General features: G+C 35.3%; 1 protein-coding gene across 2 annotated transcripts in view; it reads left to right on the top strand.

Annotated features, from left to right (window-relative positions):
• The first annotated feature begins 470 nt into the window (after positions 1–470).
• LOC110448931 (sodium-dependent proline transporter-like) overlaps positions 471–23,390 on the top strand; it is a 37,880-nt gene continuing 14,960 nt past the window's right edge. The window contains exons 1-3 of one of the 2 annotated variants that reach the window (XM_021495445.1): positions 471–614; positions 10,695–10,796; positions 13,076–13,286. In XM_021495445.1, the coding sequence (XP_021351120.1) occupies positions 522–614; positions 10,695–10,796; positions 13,076–13,286 (406 nt within the window). In that variant the 5' untranslated portion in view covers positions 471–521. Of the gene's footprint in view, positions 615–4,983; positions 5,564–10,694; positions 10,797–13,075; positions 13,287–23,390 lie in introns of those variants that run through there. The other variant, XM_021495444.1, reaches the window with a different exon arrangement.

Consider the following 23,390-nt stretch of genomic DNA (forward strand, 5'->3'; position numbering starts at 1 on the left):
CCCCACCCCCACCCCCACCCAACACACTTCCACACAAAATAAATAAAATGATTTGTGGGATAACCTCTTTGTTAAAAGGTTACCACCAGTCTCTCTACTAGTTTTGCATCCTCATTATGTACTTATATGTATAGTTTTACTACAAATTACTAAAGATATATATTCCATACGTGCCAACTCTCCCTATTGGGTAGGAATACTCCCGATTTTGAACCCTTAAATTTCGCCTTTTTAACCAATAAACAGCTAAAAACTGCCATTTAGTATTATTTTTCTGTAGGGTTACATACACATTTTATTTATGCTTTTAATTGTGATCAAGCGTAACTCCCCATGGAAATTTCAAAATGTTGGCAAGTATGATTATTCTTGAAGTACCACCTCCCATGGTCAATATAATGTAATGGCAAGAGAAAGAGGTAAAATAATACTCCCATTGTGTACCCCACATGTCCCAGCGCCCCCTCACGGTGTCTGGCTACCATGTATAAACAACGAACGTAGGAGAGCTAAACATCGGTATGGTTGGCGGAAAGTCTTCATCAAATCAAGATGATTTGGAAGCAGGCAACACAAACAACGAGATAGAAAATGACGCACAAGTAGATCTTTTGGTAAGTGACATACATGAAAGATGATGAAATACCACTGAAAGTACATAATAACGTTAAACATGAGCATATATGATACAATCAACGAACACGTGTTTATGTTCGACACGGTTGACGGATTCTTGTTTTACGTGTCAACGAGATGGTTTCTTGTCACTGTAACAGGACATATGTGTTTAGACGTGTAATCCAAAATACTTAACATTTTACGAATTAAAAGTATTGCACACATTTTCTTCAAAACCAGACAAAAACATGCCCTTTTTATCCGGAAGTATTTCCAATATGCCGTGTTTACATTTGGTGGGTTTCGGAAGCAGACTACAATGAAAACGCGGGAAACAAAATCACCATATAAGGTGATGTCTTAAACCTGTTCAAACCGACAAGTTTAAGTGTTGGACAATAACTTTTTTGGAATTAAGCCAAAATGTGATTGAATATTTACAATTTCATATATATGAAGGGCGATATGTTTTAATATACAAATCAGTATTGCAGTCGACCATCATGTAAGTTCCAAAAGATATTAAAATGAATTTTATATTGCTGCATATTATAAAAAAAAAAAATCCATTTTGAAATAAAATTAGTGTTTTCAAGCCAAGTTTTAATTATTATTTTATGAAATATTTGCCTAATTAAAGTACAAATATTAGTCTTAATGTAGTTTCTCCCCATTAAACAACATTCTTTCATTCTCTGGTTTAATGATGTCATTGATTTTAACGCAAAATATATATTTTGTCGACTTACGTAGGACATTTATGAATTAACTGCAGAACTCCAAAGTATCAAATTGTGTTTATTAATAAACTCGCTGCCATTAGCAATAGCGAAGTTGGCAATGAAAATCATTATTGATTGTAATTTAAATGACTACCGCATTTAGAAAACAAAGACTCTCGAAACTTCAAAATCGTCTTGTTTTGAAATACAGGACATTTAAGGTATTTTTTCCCCAAAACTTTAAAAGACTGGAACTTGCTTCCAGATCAACTCCACTGTAACTTGTTCAAAGCCATCATTAGGACCATTGAACCACTTTTCCCTGGGACAAGATGCTCAGCCCAGAGTTTTTCCCGGACATCCTACAGAAACCAATAGATGATATGACGACAATGTGCCAGTAATTGTAAGATTTTTGAGGCAAATGTTGATAATGTAAATAATGTGATTGACTGCTGGTCATTATGTAACTTAGCACAGTAAATGTTGAAGCCTTAAGGGAAATTCAACTTACAGAGAGAAATAAACTTTCTTTTTATATTCAATTGTCTACTGTATTTTATGGCATGGGGAGTCCGTCCATCCACACTTCTCCAAACTTAAGTTTTGTGTTTGGTTTTACGATCATTTGCTCAAATATCATTAAATTTTGTGAAAATTTAGTTCTCAATTTTACTGGGTAATGGAGGACACATATAGTTTCTTCTTGATCCATTTTCATACATCAAAATAAAATAATGCACCAGATAGCTTATAATTTAGCACATATGTAATGTATGTCAGTTTTGCATGGGACACCACTGGTGTGTATTGTTCCACTTTGGGGTTATGTGGGTTCTCTCGGTCTTTGGGAGACGCGGTAGTCCAGTGGTAGGACGCTGGTCTCGTTACCGAAGGGTTGCAGGTTCTGGCCACGGCATGGCACTGTGTTGTATCCTTGAGCAAGATACTTTACTCCGCTTGTTCCAGTCTACTCAGCTGTAAATGAGTACGTGGTTGGGCAGTGCTAGAATTGTTGAATGCTAGCTGTTAGCGCCGAAATGGCAGCTCCGGCTGTATGCTCCCCAGGAGTTGAGAAATGAATTGGCTGGTTGCAAAGGCCCTATAACCAAGGATAATAATTTGTGAACCACTTTGAGACGACCTACGAACTAGGAAGTGATAAAGCGGTATATAAGAACCTCCAATTATTATTATTAGCTGACCTGGTCCGAAGGACCATGGAGAGGTTATGCCATACCCCAGCGTCCGTCGTCCGTCCGTCAACTTTTCCTTTAAAACGCTACTAGTCATGAACGACTGAGCAGATTTGACCAAATTATTTCAGAAGCATCCTTGGGGGAAGAGGAACAAATTTTGTATAAATGGTGGGTCTGGCCCCCCTGGGGGCTGAGGGGCGGGCCCAATAGGGGAAATATAGCAAATTCTTTAAAACCCTTCTTCTTCTGTAGGAATGAAAGGATTTGTTTCATATTTGGTCTGAAGCATCTTTGGGAAAAGGGGAACAAATTTTGTATAAACCGTGGGTCCGGCCCCCCTTGGGACTGAGGGGCGGGGCCCATTAGGGTAAATATAGCAAATTCTTTACCATCCTTCTTCTTCTGTAGGAATGAAAGAATTTGTTCCATATTTGGTCTGAAGCATCCTTAGGTGAAGGGGAACCAATTTTGTATAAACCGTGGGTGTGGCCCCTAGGGGCCTGAGAGGCCCGGCCAAATAGGGGAAACAGCAAATTATTCTTTAAAATCCTTCTTCTTCTGTAGAAACGAAAGGATTTGGTCCATATTTGGTGTGGAGCATCCTTGGGAAAAGGGGAACCAATTTTGTATTAACAGTGGGCCTGGCCCCCCTGGGGGCTGAGGGGCGTGGCCCAATAGGGGAAATATAGCAAAAGTCTTTAAAATCCTTCTCCTTCTGTAGGAATGACGGGATTTTGTCCATATTTGGTCCGAAGCATCCTTAGGTAAAGGGGAACCAATTTTGTATAAACCGTGGGTCTGTCCCCCAGGGGCCTGAGAGGTGGGGCCCAATAGGGGAAACATAGCAGATTATTCTCTAAAATCTTTCTTCTGTAGGAATTGGTCCATATTTGGTGTGGAGCATCCTTGGTAAAGGGGAACCAATTTTGTATAAACGGTGGGTGTGGCCCCTCTGGGACCTGAGGGGCAGGGCCCAATAGGGGAAATATAGTTAAAACCTTTATAATCCCAATTCTACCATAGGGATAAAGGGATATTTTCCTAATTTAGCCTGGAACATCCTTAGGCAAAAGGGACTCAATTTCGTATAAACAGCTAGTGTGGCCCCCCCTGTGGGCAGAAGGGAGGGGCCCAATAGGGGAAACATAGCAAATTCTTCAAAATCCTTCTTCTTCTGTAGGAATGATAGGATTTTGTCCAAATTTGGTATGAAGCAGCCTTGGGTGAAGGGGAAACAATTTTGTATAAGCAGTGGGTGTGGTCTCCTTTAAAGGCCTGCAGCGTTGGTACAGATCTGGAATGCCATCCCACAAGCATTCTTGAACCGTCTGATAGGCTCCATGCGTCGACGTTGCCAGGCTTGCATTCAGGCAAACGGTGGACATACGAGGTATTAACTTTGTGAACTCAGTATTGACCCCTGCTGTGTTTACGTCACTCCTGAGCGGAACTTATTGATTCCATAACGTGGAAAATGGAATGAACTGTTAATAAATAACAAATAAATTGTCCCTGAAAACCTTGTTGTTCTACGTCATACACATTTTTGTAACACATTTTAGGCATGCACAGTTTCTTTTTTCCGCTAGTATATATATAGGTACAAAAACCTGTTGCCATTGGAATGGTGGAGTGTCACATATGAAATATGCCCCACTAATTTGACCCTTTGTGAATATACTATATATACATGTTCTGAAATCAAGTCTTGCACTTCACTATAATATATACAAGAGTTATGGCCCTTTAATAATTTTTTAGGAAATGTTTGTCAGGGGGAGGTTTGCTTGCAAAACATTGCCTTAAAAGTTGTTTTAAATTTTTCTTCACTTTTGACAATTTAGTATTAGTGCACCTATTAAAATTTCCCAACAGCTGAAGAATTATATATCAAATATTTTGGAACAGTTCCTATCAGATTACAAATTTTGATTGTGAACATCTTTTATGCACAGAATGTCCTTGCCATGGAGTAATTGGCTTAATGACAGATGGCTGTTTTTCCATATCTGTGGTTGATATGAATTTTGCTTGATTGTAAAAGTTTCTTTCTGAATACACCTTAGTACCAAGACGTTGACTTCTAGAGGCTAAGAGCCCTTCCCATGTAATCGTTTGCACCCCTGCATGCACAGCATATGTTTTGTAAGCTACAATAATGTATATCTTACTGATAGTAATGTTGTCAATTTGCCAAGTAATAATAATTAAATCTGAGTCAATGGTGGTCGATACTGGATCTATAGGCTATCAGTGTGACATCTTTCTACAATACATTGAGCTTGAATATCATGAATTCATTTAGTTATGCCTTGATGGTTTGTTTACTAACAGTCAATTCAAAATGGGTGACCTCCTCTTCGAAATGTGGTCTTTCTTGGCAGACATTCAGAATGATCCTTAGTATATAAGTATGGTATTGCAAGAACTTGTTAAACAGTTGATAGCTTAAAAATCATACAAGATCAATCCTGAATGAAAACAAACCCTACGACTTAATCACTATAGTGTTGGAAGGCTACTTGAACTGGAGATTAAGGCTTGCAAACGTGAAGTGATCTAGCCTGGGATTATTTTATTGTAATCCCTAACATTGTGCGAAGACTGTGCTATATTTTCTTTATCCATATTACAAATGGAATTTATTTCACCGCGTGGTCAGTTGTGTATGGTTTCTTTTTGCCGGAACTTGCCGTTAATACAAGGGGATTTCGTATGTAACAGCTGGGTTTCTAGGTATCTGTAGGTATTTATGCATGATTTTCTTTCATTGATTTATTTTATACATACGTGCGTCTGTTCTTTAAGGATTTCTAAGTTAGAGAATTTTTTTCTAATTGTTAGTCAAAAGCTTGTGTGACCTTTAGTATAGTAATGGCGGAATATCACAAAGTCCGCACATCCAGTGACGGGCAAATTATTACAAAAGGTCAAAACTTTTACAAAGACGGAAAAGTGTCTAAACGCAGTATTCCGGACATTGCTGCTGAAATTCCTTTGATACCTGAAGCAGAACTAGAGCAGGTGAGAAATGAGCATTGTTATCAATGTTTGTCTGAACAAGTGTTTATATATATGGTGTGTTTAATTTACAACCAGAATAAACTGTTTCACAATGTGATTTATCCTCCCTTGAAGGGCAATCTGTTTAATTAATGCTCCTATGATTTGATGTTGTCTTAATTATCTAATGTTGTCCTAGACATTTTCATGGGTTTTCAAAGTAAGGGACATTATTTTAGTACTGTGAAATAATTCTTTGAATAATATCTTGATCGCTACTGAACCTCCCGAAATATTCAAATTTGTTTTGTGTGTCCTTGTCGATTCCTTATACCTGGCCTTGACATACTCACTTGTATGGATATAGGTTCAGGGATAGGTCAGTGATATACTCATATTGTTGATCTTATTAATAAGTCAAAGTGTGTCATGTTGTTCATGTTTCATTTTTCTGAACACTTCTTATTTTGGAGTATTAATAACATAACGGTAAACAAGTAAACAAAACTCCATTTTTTGGCCACAATTAATTCTCTCAACAATTGTTTCTGCTAGCATGACTCCATTGCAATTAACATCTAGAGGAAGGAAATTATTTACAGATTTGAATTAAAAAAATAAATCATTTTTATCTTCTGCACAAAATCAAACATGAACTTAATATGAAGATGAATGGAAAAATCTTTGTCAATAAATATAAAATATAAGTGACTATGATGTACATTTGCCAGTGACTTAATGTAAAGGTATTACAGTGTATATAATTTATTATGAGGTTATGTATATTCATTTTTTTTTATCCATGGCAATATGCCATATGTTAACTGATCACAGTGTAATAAAACCACATTACAAGGAAACCTTATTAGATTGATATGTCAGCTTCAAATTCAGGTACATTGTAATAAGATATACAGAGTTGGCGTTTAATTTAAAAGTGGTCATTAACTCCTCTAATTATAAATTCAGTGCCAATTGAGGGGACAATTCAGTATACAATACAATGTAGACAGTACACACAGTGGACTTGACTCTCTGCCAATTTATAGTGGTTTAATGTTTTGATTTTGTAGCCATTTTGCCCCAAGTTGAAAACTAAAACATTTATTTACATATTATATACATTTATAAACAAACAAACGGCTGATCAATAGGCATCATTGATTAATCATATTTACATTTTAATTTATGGATGAATGCAATGGTAAATACAGAAGCTAACTGCCATCTGGGATTTCAAGTTAAGAATACTCTACTTTCTAGAGTTTTATTTTATAATTCCCAAAACTAATGTAGGTGGTGGAAACAGAAGCCAGACATGCGTTTTAGAATGAAATAAGTGTTAACTGTATAAATATTAAATTTAGTCCTCATTTACAAATTCTACCACGATGCACCACAATCATAAAATATGGTTAATTTAATGAAACTGAGTTCAATTCCCGGTCTAAAAGCCTGTATTTTAACCTGTTCTTGATTAGCAGATGAGGAATGCAGGCTCCTTGCATTTAGGCCTCTTGTCCCATCTACATATACGTATATATATTATGTATATATAAAGTAACATAATAAGTATATGATGATTCTGGTATGTTAACATTAGTATAGATGTAGTGTTTTCAAGGTAAACAATATGGAGACCATACGATCATACATATTCCTCGATAGTTAAAAAAAAGTCCAGTCAAAGCATGTCTGTTGGTAAAAGTTGCCAACTTGGCCGTAGACATTTTGGCAGTTACTCAACTAGACAAAGATCTTTGTGTTTTACAGGATAACCTCACCTGTATGCTGTTGAGCAATGAGTGTAGACAAACACGTGTATAACCTACTTAGGGCTCGCTACGATCTCATATAATTCTGAGAATTGAACAAGATTATCTCTCAAGAATACATATCCTCAAAGAATATCTGGAATTTAAGATGATTTGTACAATTATATTCTTCTCTTGATTTATTTATAAAACATGTAGTTAGAATGATATGTCTAATAATGATCGTATGAGTTAATCATATATAGAATGATATCATAAATCACCGGGAATACTCTAGGTATGTAGACTAGGGCCCAACAAACTGAACAAAAAGTATCTATCTTTTAAGGATCCCTGTTCCACTGGTCTGTGTTTTTTCCTACCTACAGTAAGCTCCCCTCAACTTCACTTTAGATATAACAGGAAAGCAGTACTAGTTCGGTCATGACAATTCCGTTTTACAGGTAGCTCAAACGGTTAGAGAGATCGTATAACAGTCTGAGGTCCAGGGTTCGAATCCAGCGCTAGCCATGCTGAATTTTTACATTCGGAATACTTGTTGTTGATTATATTTTGATTGTTCATTATTTTTCCTAAAAGTCTCGCAAGGTATGATTTTCTTTTCAGAAATGATTTATCAAAGCTATAGTCTTGCGGGTAAAAACGGATTCCAGTATTGAATTACAGTTTTGGCAGTGGTACAGGGATCCTTATGGGGTTGGCACCAATGTTTCCTTAGTTAGAATTATATTGAGATATATACCATGCTTTTGGAAATTGTTAACTGTACAAAAAGGATTTTATAACAGATTCACAAGGTTCTCTACATTAAAACTTTTCTTCAAATTTGAAATGATCCACATCATTCAGAACATTGGTATTCATCCTAATACTTGATAGTTATTCAACCTGCCAGTCTCTGTACATACAAATGACTTGCTTTAAGTTATTCGTATTTGGTAGATGGTATAAACCATATTCTAGATTACCTCTATTACAGAGCAAGGTGCACCTGAACAGAATGCTCTAATTTATACCATTACCGCTGGTATTGAAAGGTTTGAAATCTCATTCTGTATTTTGAACTCAAAACTGTGAAATGGAATATTTAACTGGTATACATGTATTTTAACAAACATACAATACTTAAAATGTTGATCTATAGCTGTTGGACGATTATAATGCAGAAGATGCCTCATTGATGTCAGTGTGAGAAAGGTTAATTTTGGTACATTCCTAGAGTTTAAAACTTCAGGATTGGGGAAAATGTCCATGTCATTTTATATAACATGACATATTCTGCCAATTTTCTTGTCTTGACTTGGCTGTACCTGTGTTGCAGTGGGGTAACACTTTAGTGCTACATAATAAGTATATGATGGTACTCTGCATATCTATACATACTGTAGCATGACTACATATATATATACTGTATAGGTCAAAGAAGTAATATAGACGGTAAAATCCCATATAACACTGGATCCTAATGGAGGTATGTCCGTAGGATACAAATTACTTAAAATATTATATGGGGCAAAGAAGTAATTCCAACAGTGTGGACAAGTTTAGGTTGTCAAATTTTCGGAGTGATCCGCTCCTTTTTCAAGACACAGTGAAACAGAACAGTTACATACATGTACATATACATCATATTACAAGAAGATAGAATTGATATACTATAATTGAAAATTATAGCATATCAATACTATAAATAAAATACTAATATTTTCAATTATAGTATATCAATTCTATCTTCTTGTAATATGATGTATATGTACATGTAACTGTTCTGTTTCACTGTGTCTTGAAAAAGGAGCGGATCGCTCCGAAAATTTGACAACCTAAACTTGTCCACACTGTTGGAATTACTTCTTTGCCCCATATATATATATATAATTGTACTGTTTAACGGGAAGTAGAAGTATTCGTTACTTTCTGTAATGTGATCCTGCAATTCACCGACATTTAACAGAGCTAATACATTTTAATTGTTGGTTAATATTTTAACTCATTCACCCCCTTCAGTTTCAAACTTGCATTGCCCAGTCTTTGATTTGGAATTGTTCAAATGTAACTTAAGGGGTGAATGGGTTAATGCAATAAGCAGAAAGTTAAATAAATATAGATCTATACACAAGTTTTCGTCTCTTCACCTTCGGAAGTTAAGTCAAGAGAACCATATATCATCAAGTTTAAATGTTTTACTACCATGGTCACTATTGTTGAGTATTAATTTGGTAGTTATGTTTTAAATTATGGAAGTATTGCATACAAATTACATCTATTGATGCATTTAACAGAATCATAATTATTTGAAATTAGAATATATGAAATAAATAAAGAGTAATAAGTACATAAAAACTTCTGGGGTTGAACCCAGGACCAGCTTTCCACTACCGATCTCACACTTGATTAATGTTGGTATGAAGGAATTGTAAAGGCAAAGCATCAAAATGAATGATGAATACTTCAACAGTGGAAGTAACTTAACTCATTCACCCCTGAAATTTCATAATGAACTATTCCAACCTTTGAATCAGAGGAGTTCAAATGTGTCTTCAGGTGTGAATGAGTTAAAGCTGATCACTGATGTTGCTTAGCTTTTATAAAGAGTAAAAAAACACCTATAAAATATGATTTATAATAGTGGAGCTCTCCTTACCAATTACATGCATGAGTGGTCTAGATCTAATAGAGCTCTCTATATATACCAGTTGCTTCCCCTTTTAACAAATTTGACCAGTGTTTAATTCACTCACATATTAAATCAGTTCTCTCACATATACACTTACAGGTACTGCAGACAAGATACAATTAATATCCTTTCATTTTTGTCCCATTTTCATTATGCCGTCTCCTTCACATGCAAGAAATATATTGCATAATAGTAGCAATTTAAATGTCCCATTGTACGATAAGGTTATATTGGTACCATGTATATTAGCTATAGGTAAGAAACACAACAGTTTATAGTTTACATTTCATATAAATTTCAACTCATCACAATCCTTTTATGACATTAATTTCCTTTCACTCTTTAAAATAAGTCTTGCTTAATATTATTGAAGGATTTCTGATTTAAAATTTCCTGCCTAACAGTAATAATCATGTTATAATGTAAAATGTCTTACAAAGATCATATTGCCTTGTACTAAAATTTGAAAAATAGGCAAACTAGGAGCTGACCTGTCCAGTCTGTTCCATAAGTAACCCAATACTGTAGCATGATGTAAAAATGTGTTGGACATGGAATACAAACACATTCACAGGTAAGTGATACTCAAAGCCTGGGAGGTCAATTACACTGGATACTGACCAGTTGATAGACCTACAACATGTATGTATCTGGTACTGTTTGCATTCAAACTTTTGAAAGAAAGGGGTATCATGTTTTTCAGAGGGGGACGGAGAAATACCATAGCGACTCTGAGCCGTCGGCCAACAAGAAGTGGGGAGTAGCTTGGTACAAACAGGAGTATCCCGACAACATGGAGAGTGTGGTGAGTATTGAACAGTCCATTTACGTAGAGAGGTACATTGTATACTGTTTATCCAATACTACGCCAGTTGTGTTTTACTGAAGAGTAACCCATTGTTGTCTACTCCCACATAACATCATAGGCTAAATGGATAAATTGATTCTGAAAATTGCATGTTTATAGTCTTGTTTATAGAAATCTGTTGCACATAGTAGAATTATTTCCCTTGTGAATGGGAAGTAACTGAGGAATAATCTATATCTGTACTAAGTATATCATATTGATGTAATACAACCTCAAATTGAAATCTGTTGGAGCCAATTAATATATAAAGGAGAAAACAATGGAAATGTAAAGTTTTTAGCCCTCCATCTATTCAAATCGCCCTCCGTCCATTTCTTCTTTTTAGACTGATCGGATAAACAAAATGTCTGACAGGTGACTTTGAAGGTTTGTTAGTGCCATTTCTCAGGAAAAACTTGAGGGATCTTGATCAATTTGCTTATTAGTTCTTCTCTTCCAATCAAAGGGGGACGGTAGTAGTGTTTTAATACAGGTTCTTCTGGATCATCAAACAACAACTTGTCAAGTTATAACTTTTTAACAGTTAGATATATGTTGGTTAAAACTTGCAGTACATATTACTGTAACTGCCTCGACAATAGGTATACAGTGCAGCATAGTTAGGTCACAGCTGTGACTGAAACGAACTTTCACCTGTAGGTCAATAATTACAAAGTATGGAAATGTGCATATTGATTGATGTTCACAAAATGAGATATAAACAAAATTCTAGTTATTTGTATGAAATTAACACACTACTGTTCTGCATATATATATATATGGAATTAAATTACTAAATAATGGATTATTAATTTTTGTTTGAAAGTTATGCACATTTTACAAGGAAACACATATATATATCTAGCTTCTAGGTACAATCTTCTAGGTACAAAGTAGGCTAAAATTTGTAGGAAACTTGTCGGAGGTTTTGAATGTGATGATTAAGAGAATATTCCTTGGTGCTTGCAGTATTTCGGAGCTATTAAACATTTAATCTAGTTTAATATCAGTCTTGGACTCCTGCCACTAAAGCTGTTAGGGTAGATTCTATATTTGGAACATGATTTGAATGGACCTGTCACCTGCTTTGGTCATTGTTATAACTGTACTAGGATTAAGTTCTGATCCAGAACTACTTCTGTAGTCTACTGTTTTAGACTTTCTAATTCATTTATTTCTGCAGTGATCTTGATAGGCATATGGAGGCACTTAGCAATCTTTCCACATGGAAATGAAAATAAAATAATTCTGAAAATTAATGATCAAATCATATGATTTATTTAAAATAATTTACTTAGCAATTTTTTACAAATTTATACAGTGAAATACCAATTACATTATAACAGATCTGATGTAGGTTGATGTAGATCTAATGTAATGTAGAAACAGTGTGATATTAGTATAATACTAAACCTGCTGTAAAATTTGTACGCATCAATCAACTCTGATACAAGCTTTGCTGATCAGTGCTATATGTAATTCTGCTAATATGAAGTACACAACTTTGAAGCATACTTGTCAAGAGCCCCATTTCGAGATGCAGATTTTGGTCAAACTAATATTACCTGGAGTACTACGTATACCTAGCTACCAAACTTAGTCAGAGTACTACCTACCTAAGTGTCTTGCTCTGGTTTAATGTTAGACAACTCCACAAGTTTAACGAAGCTGCTGCGTTCTGATTGGCTGATTGCTTTATGCGCATGCAATAACTTTCAAAAGAACAATCAGTCTTCTTTGATGTTTGTATGTCTTTGTTTTGATTGTAAATGGTACCTAAACTTAGGTTTATGCTGTCTTGCTAGATTTTCTGGATCTCAAAATTTCAAATGGCTTCTGATGGGCTGAGACATGAGTATGATATTAGTTCTATTGGTATGATTTTATTCCTACCTAAATATGGTTATACGTGACTACTGGTAAATGATACTTAGTGGAAAGTCTATATTGTGAATGAGGATATACAGGATTAACTGGGATGTGTTATATATATATATATATATATATATATATATATTCTTTTTGTGATGCTTTATGGCAAATAGTCAAAAAAATCAAAATTATTGCTGTGCTTCTGCCAGGCCATGATGGAGGATATGTACGGTCAAGACATGCTGAGCTCATTGGTTGAGATAAACGATCAAACATGACTAAAACTTTTTGAATATATACATAACAGCCTAGTTGCAAAAGTTTTGAACTTACACATGTAACCTGTGTGTTGTGTATCCCCTTAGAATACAACAGACCCAGAACAACTAGTCCAGGATGTGTCTAGTACAGCAATCCTTACCCCTTTGGATGATGACTTGGTTGGCGAGATTCGAGAGATCAAGGATCGTGGAAACTGGACTGGGCGATTTGATTTCCTGATGTCTCTCCTTGGCTATTCTGTTGGACTTGGTAATGTCTGGAGATTTCCCTACCTAGCCTACAGCAACGGTGGAGGTAAGGTTTATAGACAGAAGAAACAGCTGTATTTTAATTTGTTTGAGTGTCATCCCTCAGGATGAAGTTGCTAACTGTTTAATGGTCCTCTGTTTTTATCGTTCTCATGCCTTTCTCTTCCCACTGTCATCTTTATCTGGTACATATACGTACCAAGTCAAAACTCTTTGTCAATAATTGCAATGTCATGTGGGTATGATTAACTTAGGATTAAATATAGATTAGCCAAATTATCTTTTGAAGGTTCCCCTACAGTAACAAACAACAATATATGTACACTGATTTGCATCAAACACTCTGCTGGAAATTCTTACTGTATAACATGCATGGCTACAAATTCTTAAAATAGGTCACCTAGATAATTAGTGAGATTTTGTGTAAATGCTATTTCTTTGGTCACATTCACATAAATGATGATATACCAGGTAAAGAATGTATTGGTAATAAAATGTTCAAAGGGTTCGGGAAATGGATTTGAAAAAGACTGACTTTAGTCCAAACTTGAGTTGTCAATATATTACCAAAATGAAAATTGAAGTAATTCCTAATTTATTGGTGTATAGATTTATATTTCTCCCACAACCATTGTAGGTTGCCTCACTTCCGACTCATTGAATAAACCTGCTAGGAGTTGGTAACCATTTTTAGCTCACCTGGCCTGGCGTCTGTCGTCCGGCGTCCGGCGTCAATATTTTACTTTAAACGACTTCTTCTTAATAACCGAAAGGCCTAGGGTGTCGATATTTGGCCAGAAGCAAACTTGGATGAAGGGCTACAAAGTTTGTTAAAATTAATGACCTTCACCTATTTTCAAGGTCACAGGGGTCAAATATGTCAAAAACTTTAAACATCTTCTTCTCAAAAACCAAAATACCCAGGGAGAGGATATTTGGCCAGTAGCATGCTTGGGTGAAGGGCTAACAAGTTTGTTCAAATGAATGACCTTCAATTATATTCAAGGTCACAGGGGTCAATTGTATTAAAAAACCTTTAAACAACTTCTTCTGAATAACCAAAATGCTCAGGGTGATGATATTTGGCCAGTAGCATGCTGAGATGAAGTGCTACAAAGTTTGTTCAAATGAATGACCTTCACCCATATTCAAGGTCACAGGGGTCAAATATGTTAAAAACTTTAAACAACTTCTTCTGAATAACCAAAATGCCCTGGGTGATGATATTTAGTCAGTAGCATACTAGGATCAAGGGCTACCAAGTTTGTTTAAATGTATGACCTTGAATCATATTCAAGGTCACAAGGAGCAAATATGTTTAAAATATTTCAACAACTTGTTCTGAATAACCAAAAGGCTCAGGATGTTGATATTTAGTTAGTAGCATATGCTGGGATCAAGGACTACTATGTTTGTTAAAGTGAATGACTTTGACTTATATTCAAGGTCACAGGGGTCAAATTTGTTTAAAATCTTTAAACAACCTCTTCTGAATAACCATGGGTCCCAGGATGTTTATACTTTGCAAGTTGCATCCTGAGATGAAAGGCTATACAATGTGTTCAACATAATGACTTTGTTCGACTTTCAATCACAGTGGAGAAATGTTTTAAAAAAAAACAACAGGGTCTTTTGAATGAATTTTAATCATAAATACTGATATTTTGCCTGTAGCTTTATTTTAGATCACTTTTAAGGTTACAAGTGTGAGTTTTATACCAGGTGAGCGATGCAGGCCCATTGGGCCTCTTGTTGGTTACCCATTAGTGGGTAACACCCTGGACGTGATTTCATTGGTCAATCTTCTAATTATGACGTCATGTAACAATGCTTTGCGACGTCATCTGCCATTGTGACGTCATAGTTCATTGCACTTTTCCCCCAATCATCAACAGGAATAAGGTATTTCCAAGAGAAACATCAGGTATCTAGATACAATTTCTGAATGTTGTGGGAGAAAAAGGCCCCTTAACTACTGATGGTAGGTTATCATGTTTATCTAACTCTCGTTAGTTAATTTTCAAATCGTAAAAGTCACTGGGTTAACCTTGTTAGATAAACATTATAACCAATCACCACTCGTTAGGGAACCTCTATATATGTAAAGTTAGATACATTGAAACTTCACAGTAGGATATAGTTTCTTGGGATCTGGTGGCTTCAGCTGCCTGCCATATAATTGTATGCACCAATGGTCACAGAATAGAGAGATGATCATGATCATAGATATTACTGTGTATATATGCCTTATGCATAACTTTCAAGATTTACCTAGCTTAATGCAATGACAGACCTTTATTTTGTAACAAAGAAGTGAAAATTACAGTTCTACGTTTGTTTTCACTAAGTTGCACTTCAAGTTGTAGCTATTAAAACCACAAATGAAGTCTTAAGTGCACTTCAGTTGACTTGATCTTGCTTCTATTCAGTGTACTGCGCACCATCACATTTAATTTTGATATATATATATGTAGCATGTATCATACCACTCATGGTGACCTAACAAATAGTAACAGTGTCACAAATTAAGGACGACAAAGAAAAAACTTGTGACATTTTTCTGCTCTATTTAGTTGATGTAAAATTGTGTGATTTTACGTATAAGTACAGGAAATTTGTATATTTTTAGAATTTCCCAACTTGTTTCCTATCCTTCTGTATTCGGCTCACGTGGCCTGAAGTGCCTTTAAGTTTAAGCCGAGCAATTGCATTTTGCCTATCATCCATGCATCACAAAGTTTTCTTTCAACCAGCCGCGGTGGCCAAGTGCTTAAGGCATTTGACATTCTGCTTCAACTAGCCCTCCACCACTGGGTCGTGGGTTCAAGGCCTACGTGGGGCGGTCGCCGGGTACTGGCTGTAGGTCGGTGTTTTTTCTCTGGCTTTCCTTCACCACCAAAACCTGGCACGTCCTTAAATGACTATAGCTGTTTATAGTACGTGAAACACAAACAAACCAAACCAATTCAATTCCTCCTACACAACTGTAAGGCCAAAAGTGGAGGGCTGTATATTTGTTAGACAAACTTTGACAAACCTTTAAAGTAGAGTTCCGTATGTTAAATACTTTAAACTACTTCTGGTAAAGAATATTCAAATATTGTGTGTATTTGTCCTGTAGGTTAGCTTCCTGGGTTAAAGAGCTTGTCATATTTGTCCTTAAGCTAGATGGGGGAAAGGACTATCAACATTGTTCAAATAAATAACTGATCCACTTTCAACCTCATAGTAGTCAAGTGATTGAAAAAAACCTTAAATGACTTAAAGTATTTTGATATTTCGTCGGTAGCATGCTGAGGTAGAAACTAAGACTATCAGTATGATCCAGGTATTTAAAATTTAAAATTTAGTGTACTAGTCTGCAGACAGATTTCAAAAACCTTAACTAGCCCAACCTATCATTTCATTTAACTAATAAAAAATCTCACTAGCTCTGACATGAAATTTCTAGTTGGGCTATCCAGACTTATACTTCCCAGGAATGTAATACTTTTCCTTTTTTTAATGTAAACAGAATGACTCGCTTTCAAGATTGTCGAGGCTCAATGTTTTTGCAAAATAACTAAATAAAATCAGATGAACGAAGAATAAAGCCCTTGGACCAGCTTGTTATAAAATTATCTTCAGTGAAGTTTTCCAAAATTATATGTGATTGGATGAGAATTCAAATTTATATATAATAATCTGAGATATTATATTGAAGATGTTTCCTTGAAAAGGCAGGGAAATTCCATAGTGTTTAACAATACATGGAAAAGTAGACAAATACATGTACGATGTTGGCTTCAGCAGCGTATATTAATTAACATCAGATTTTTATTGGTAAGCTTTGTATACCAACAAAGTACAATATATTTTAGCAGCTGTTGCAATTTTTCCCCAGCTGTCACTTTAGTGATGATATCATGGCAAATATATGTAGACTCATTTGATGTATATGCATTAAAAAGGGTTTAGACTTTTTTTTTTTAATCATTAAGTAATTTTCATTAAAAAATATTGTTAAAGTTTTCAATTTGGAATGGAATTGAATAAAGCTCCTTTGTATTAAAAAAATAGGCTGTTATATATATTCATTGCTATGTGTTATGTTGAAAAGCAGCAGAAGTTAAAAACATTAGTGTTGAATTTGTAGGCAAAGCAGTAAATGTATACATGTCCAGCATCCTTTGATGTCATGAGGACATGACAGAACACAGTTTTGTCATGAGCTCCTCAACAAAGGCACATTGTTTTGCCATTTAGAATAAAATTGTATATATTACATGGCAAATGATGTATAAATGCCTTTATAATGGGGTCTGGATTACCCTAATGTTGTAGTTATTGTAATACAACACAGTCAGGGTTTGGAATGTTGATATGCACTATGTAAAACAGAAAGTGTTTATTTCTAGCCTGCCAAAATCGGTGTACAGTATTAAGTTTTTAAATGATGTTAGCAACTTTGACCAGTAATATTTATTTGATAATTTCCATGACCTGTTTTCAAAATCCAATTCTATCAATATCTAATATGTTTTAATTATTTTTGTTTTGGATCAATGTTATCATTTATACTGTTTGGCCATGTATGATTTTATTTATGTATTGCAGAGCTATGAAGAAAACGTAGGTTTAAATTCTGCAGCTTAGAGTTAAACAGTCAAATAAATGCAACAAACTCAGACTCAATCAGCTCTAAACAAGGGAAATAACTGTTAAACCAGAAAGTCTGTTATAAAATAATTTGTTAGTAAATTATATGGATATTTCACCAGTTGGTGTTTCAGTTTCTTGATTTTAACATTCTAATGAATAGTCACTTTGATAACAGAACATTAAATTACCAATCAGTAATTTGATATTAGCTATATTTAACTGAAGAGAAAATAAAACCATTACTCAGTAAATTGATTGATTATTTTAAAGTTTAACCGTTCACTTACTGGTAATTTAAACTTTGGAATTATCTTTGTATCCCAGTGAAGTAAGGACTATGTTTACTCCACACTGTTGACTTGTTTAACTCTTTCACCCCTGAAATTTCATAATGAACTATTCCAACCAATGAATTGGATGAGTTCAAATGTGTCTTCAGGGGTGAATGAGTTAATGATGAGTGCTAGGGTGAACTGTTTTATTTCAGAACTATACATATATATGTATACAACATGGTAGAAAGGGAGATATTCTCAATGAATAACTTTTTTGTTCTTATTCAAATATGTATGAGATAAAACTGACCAGATGGTGTTTGTAAGTACACGCAGATATAAGTTCGAAGAAATAGAAATATTTGTCATAAGGATAAAATATTATTTGTCGGTGATAATAAATCATTTTAACACCTTAATCTGTAATCACACTATTACTATTAGTTACCAGTACTTAGACTGTTTAATTAAATACTATATATATGTTAGCTGCGCTTAATTACTCAAACGAGGAAACAGGATCCCTGGTGGGAAAAACAGCCCTGACAATAAGCCAGCCATATGGTAGCCTTGATGTACTTGTGTTGTATTGCGTCATGCTTAGTGGAATGTGACAGATGTTGCATCATACCAGGACGTTTTTTATTGTACTGGAACATAAATACATGTCATAGTTTAAACAAACAACAAAGTGTGTTGACAGTTTAAATTGTAGAATATCATTGCTGCAATATACAGACTGCCAATGTGTTACCTGGTATGCATAAACACTAAACTAACCATTCATTTACCAGGATCATGTGACTCAGTTTTCACATGATCAGCTTTATTGTTCTGGGAAGCATATGTATTTTTGTAAAAAATTATATCGGAAAATCTATACATTTGAATTAAAAATGACTCGGAATAAATGATATTTTAAAATGAATTTTACGTCTTTTTGCAACTGGAATGCCAATGCAACCACATGTGTTTGTCTGCTGTGTTAAAAGCCTTGCTTTGGGTGGGTGGGTAATAACAAGAGATTTTCTACCAGACTTCATCCTAACAACTAGCCTTTTAGTGATTGGGGGGGGGAAACTTGTCTACTGATATGTCATAGTGTAATTTACAGGCTAGATCCCATAACTGATAGATATGTAACCGCCATAAATGGGACTCGAATGTAAAGTTGAATTCTTGTAATTGGCGTTTGGCATGAAGTGAGGAATTTACTATTCTGTTGTTGGGGTCTTATCTTCTGACAAACCTCAGAAAAAAAATTCCACCTACTTAAAAAAACAATTACAGAATCTTTCAAATGGTTGTCGCTGATTACAATCTAAATTAAATGGGCTGGAAAACTTTGTTTGAATGATGTGTTCACTATAAATAGCTCAGAGTAACTCCTTAGTGATAAATATTTGTAGACAACAAATTTAAGTAGTAGTGGTTTAATAGAGTTTAATGAACTCATATTCATGGCACTTATTAAAGGGCAAATTTTGGATAAGTTGGCAAGACACTGGACTAGACTAGATATTTTCCCAGATGGACAATTGTGCATCAAAGTATATGTTTGTAAGCTATGGTTTTCGTACTATCGTAAATATATGCAGTTAAATCCTTGATTATCATTTGTCAGTGACGTCCATACTGCTTCTGGAATGTTTAGGGGGCCACATTCTCCTCATTAATTATGTACTACCTAACATTAACATTAGGCTTACCGCTTTGTTATCGTGGCTATGACGCAAGTCACTGTATGTTTATAGCAGGTCATTGTTATACGCTACCAAAGGCAGGTGGAGTCTGTTATGTTTACAAATGGCTTGTATTAACTGGTGTAAACATTAGTTAGAGCTGTATTTCAGTCAGATTTCCTAATTATAAAAGACCCTTAGTCCATTTTCAAGTATCAATGGACAAAAATGCAGTTTTAACAAATAGTTCGAAAATTAATTCTTGACATTCATTCATGAATACTGTCAACAACAAACAAGGAAATTTTCAGAAAATGTTAAATTAAATTGCTTCCTCCTACCTCTAGCAACGTGATCAGTTTATATATAAAAAGACTGCTTCCTCAATCAAAAAGTTTATAAATTAAAAGACTGCTTCCTCAATTAAAATCATGTGGCTTTTCCATTATTTATTCTTAGGACATTTTCATTGTCTTTCTAGAAAAATGCTCTCATCTGACCCCCTGTAACATGTGCTAGAAGTATTCTAGACTTTAAAAGAGTAAAATTAAACAGAGAGACTAAGAATGAGGGAACCATTACAAACATCATGTCGCTTTCCAGAATTAAAATCCTCATGATCACCTTTATCTGTACCAATTAACAGTTCATTCAAACATTTTGCTGACATTTAAATCTCAAATTAAAACACAAATCTGTGTGAGTTGAAGTCTTCTGCATGCTATATACATGTAACACAAGTCAGTGTGAATTGAGGTCTTCTGCATTCTATAACACAAGTCAGTGTGAATTGAGGTCTTCTGCATTCTATAACACAAGTCAGTGTGAATTGAGGTCTTCTGCATTCTATAACACAAGTCAGTGTGAATTGAGGTCTTCTGCATTCTATAACACAAGTCAGTGTGAATTGAGGTCTTCTGCATTCTATAACACAAGTCAGTGTGAATTGAGGTCTTCTGCATTCTATAACACAAGTCAGTGTGAATTGAGGTCTTCTGCATTCTATAACACAAGTCAGTGTGAATTGAGGTCTTCTGCATTCTATAACACAAGTCAGTGTGAATTGAGGTCTTCTGCATTCTATAACACAAGTCAGTGTGAATTGAGGTCTTCTGCATTCTATAACACAAGTCAGTGTGAATTGAGGTCTTCTGCATTCTATAACACAAGTCAGTGTGAATTGAGGTCTTCTGCATTCTATAACACAAGTCAGTGTGAATTGAGGTCTTCTGCATTCTATAACACAAGTCAGTGTGAATTGAGGTCTTCTGCATTCTATAACACAAGTCAGTGTGAATTGAGGTCTTCTGCATTCTATAACACAAGTCAGTGTGAATTGAGGTCTTCTGCATTCTATAACACAAGTCAGTGTGAATTGAGGTCTTCTGCATTCTATAACACAAGTCAGTGTGAATTGAGGTCTTCTGCATTCTATAACACAAGTCAGTGTGAATTGAGGTCTTCTGCATTCTATAACACAAGTCAGTGTGAATTGAGGTCTTCTGCATTCTATAACACAAGTCAGTGTGAATTGAGGTCTTCTGCATTCTATAACACAAGTCAGTGTGAATTGAGGTCTTCTGCATTCTATAACACAAGTCAGTGTGAATTGAGGTCTTCTGCATTCTATAACACAAGTCAGTGTGAATTGAGGTCTTCTGCATTCTATAACACAAGTCAGTGTGAATTGAGGTCTTCTGCATTCTATAACACAAGTCAGTGTGAATTGAGGTCTTCTGCATTCTATAACACAAGTCAGTGTGAATTGAGGTCTTCTGCATTCTATAACACAAGTCAGTGTGAATTGAGGTCTTCTGCATTCTATAACACAAGTCAGTGTGAATTGAGGTCTTCTGCATTCTATAACACAAGTCAGTGTGAATTGAGGTCTTCTGCATTCTATAACACAAGTCAGTGTGAATTGAGGTCTTCTGCATTCTATAACACAAGTCAGTGTGAATTGAGGTCTTCTGCATTCTATAACACAAGTCAGTGTGAATTGAGGTCTTCTGCATTCTATAACACAAGTCAGTGTGAATTGAGGTCTTCTGCATTCTATAACACAAGTCAGTGTGAATTGAGGTCTTCTGCATTCTATAACACAAGTCAGTGTGAATTGAGGTCTTCTGCATTCTATAACACAAGTCAGTGTGAATTGAGGTCTTCTGCATTCTATAACACAAGTCAGTGTGAATTGAGGTCTTCTGCATTCTATAACACAAGTCAGTGTGAATTGAGGTCTTCTGCATTCTATAACACAAGTCAGTGTGAATTGAGGTCTTCTGCATTCTATAACACAAGTCAGTGTGAATTGAGGTCTTCTGCATTCTATAACACAAGTCAGTGTGAATTGAGGTCTTCTGCATTCTATAACACAAGTCAGTGTGAATTGAGGTCTTCTGCATTCTATAACACAAGTCAGTGTGAATTGAGGTCTTCTGCATTCTATAACACAAGTCAGTGTGAATTGAGGTCTTCTGCATTCTATAACACAAGTCAGTGTGAATTGAGGTCTTCTGCATTCTATAACACAAGTCAGTGTGAATTGAGGTCTTCTGCATTCTATAACACAAGTCAGTGTGAATTGAGGTCTTCTGCATTCTATAACACAAGTCAGTGTGAATTGAGGTCTTCTGCATTCTATAACACAAGTCAGTGTGAATTGAGGTCTTCTGCATTCTATAACACAAGTCAGTGTGAATTGAGGTCTTCTGCATTCTATAACACAAGTCAGTGTGAATTGAGGTCTTCTGCATTCTATAACACAAGTCAGTGTGAATTGAGGTCTTCTGCATTCTATAACACAAGTCAGTGTGAATTGAGGTCTTCTGCATTCTATAACACAAGTCAGTGTGAATTGAGGTCTTCTGCATTCTATAACACAAGTCAGTGTGAATTGAGGTCTTCTGCATTCTATAACACAAGTCAGTGTGAATTGAGGTCTTCTGCATTCTATAACACAAGTCAGTGTGAATTGAGGTCTTCTGCATTCTATAACACAAGTCAGTGTGAATTGAGGTCTTCTGCATTCTATAACACAAGTCAGTGTGAATTGAGGTCTTCTGCATTCTATAACACAAGTCAGTGTGAATTGAGGTCTTCTGCATTCTATAACACAAGTCAGTGTGAATTGAGGTCTTCTGCATTCTATAACACAAGTCAGTGTGAATTGAGGTCTTCTGCATTCTATAACACAAGTCAGTGTGAATTGAGGTCTTCTGCATTCTATAACACAAGTCAGTGTGAATTGAGGTCTTCTGCATTCTATAACACAAGTCAGTGTGAATTGAGGTCTTCTGCATTCTATAACACAAGTCAGTGTGAATTGAGGTCTTCTGCATTCTATAACACAAGTCAGTGTGAATTGAGGTCTTCTGCATTCTATAACACAAGTCAGTGTGAATTGAGGTCTTCTGCATTCTATAACACAAGTCAGTGTGAATTGAGGTCTTCTGCATTCTATAACACAAGTCAGTGTGAATTGAGGTCTTCTGCATTCTATAACACAAGTCAGTGTGAATTGAGGTCTTCTGCATTCTATAACACAAGTCA

The sequence above is a fragment of the Mizuhopecten yessoensis genome, unplaced genomic scaffold (genome assembly GCF_002113885.1).
Source record: "Mizuhopecten yessoensis strain PY_sf001 unplaced genomic scaffold, ASM211388v2 scaffold4387, whole genome shotgun sequence".
In the NCBI taxonomy this organism is placed as follows: Eukaryota; Metazoa; Mollusca; class Bivalvia; order Pectinida; family Pectinidae; genus Mizuhopecten; species Mizuhopecten yessoensis.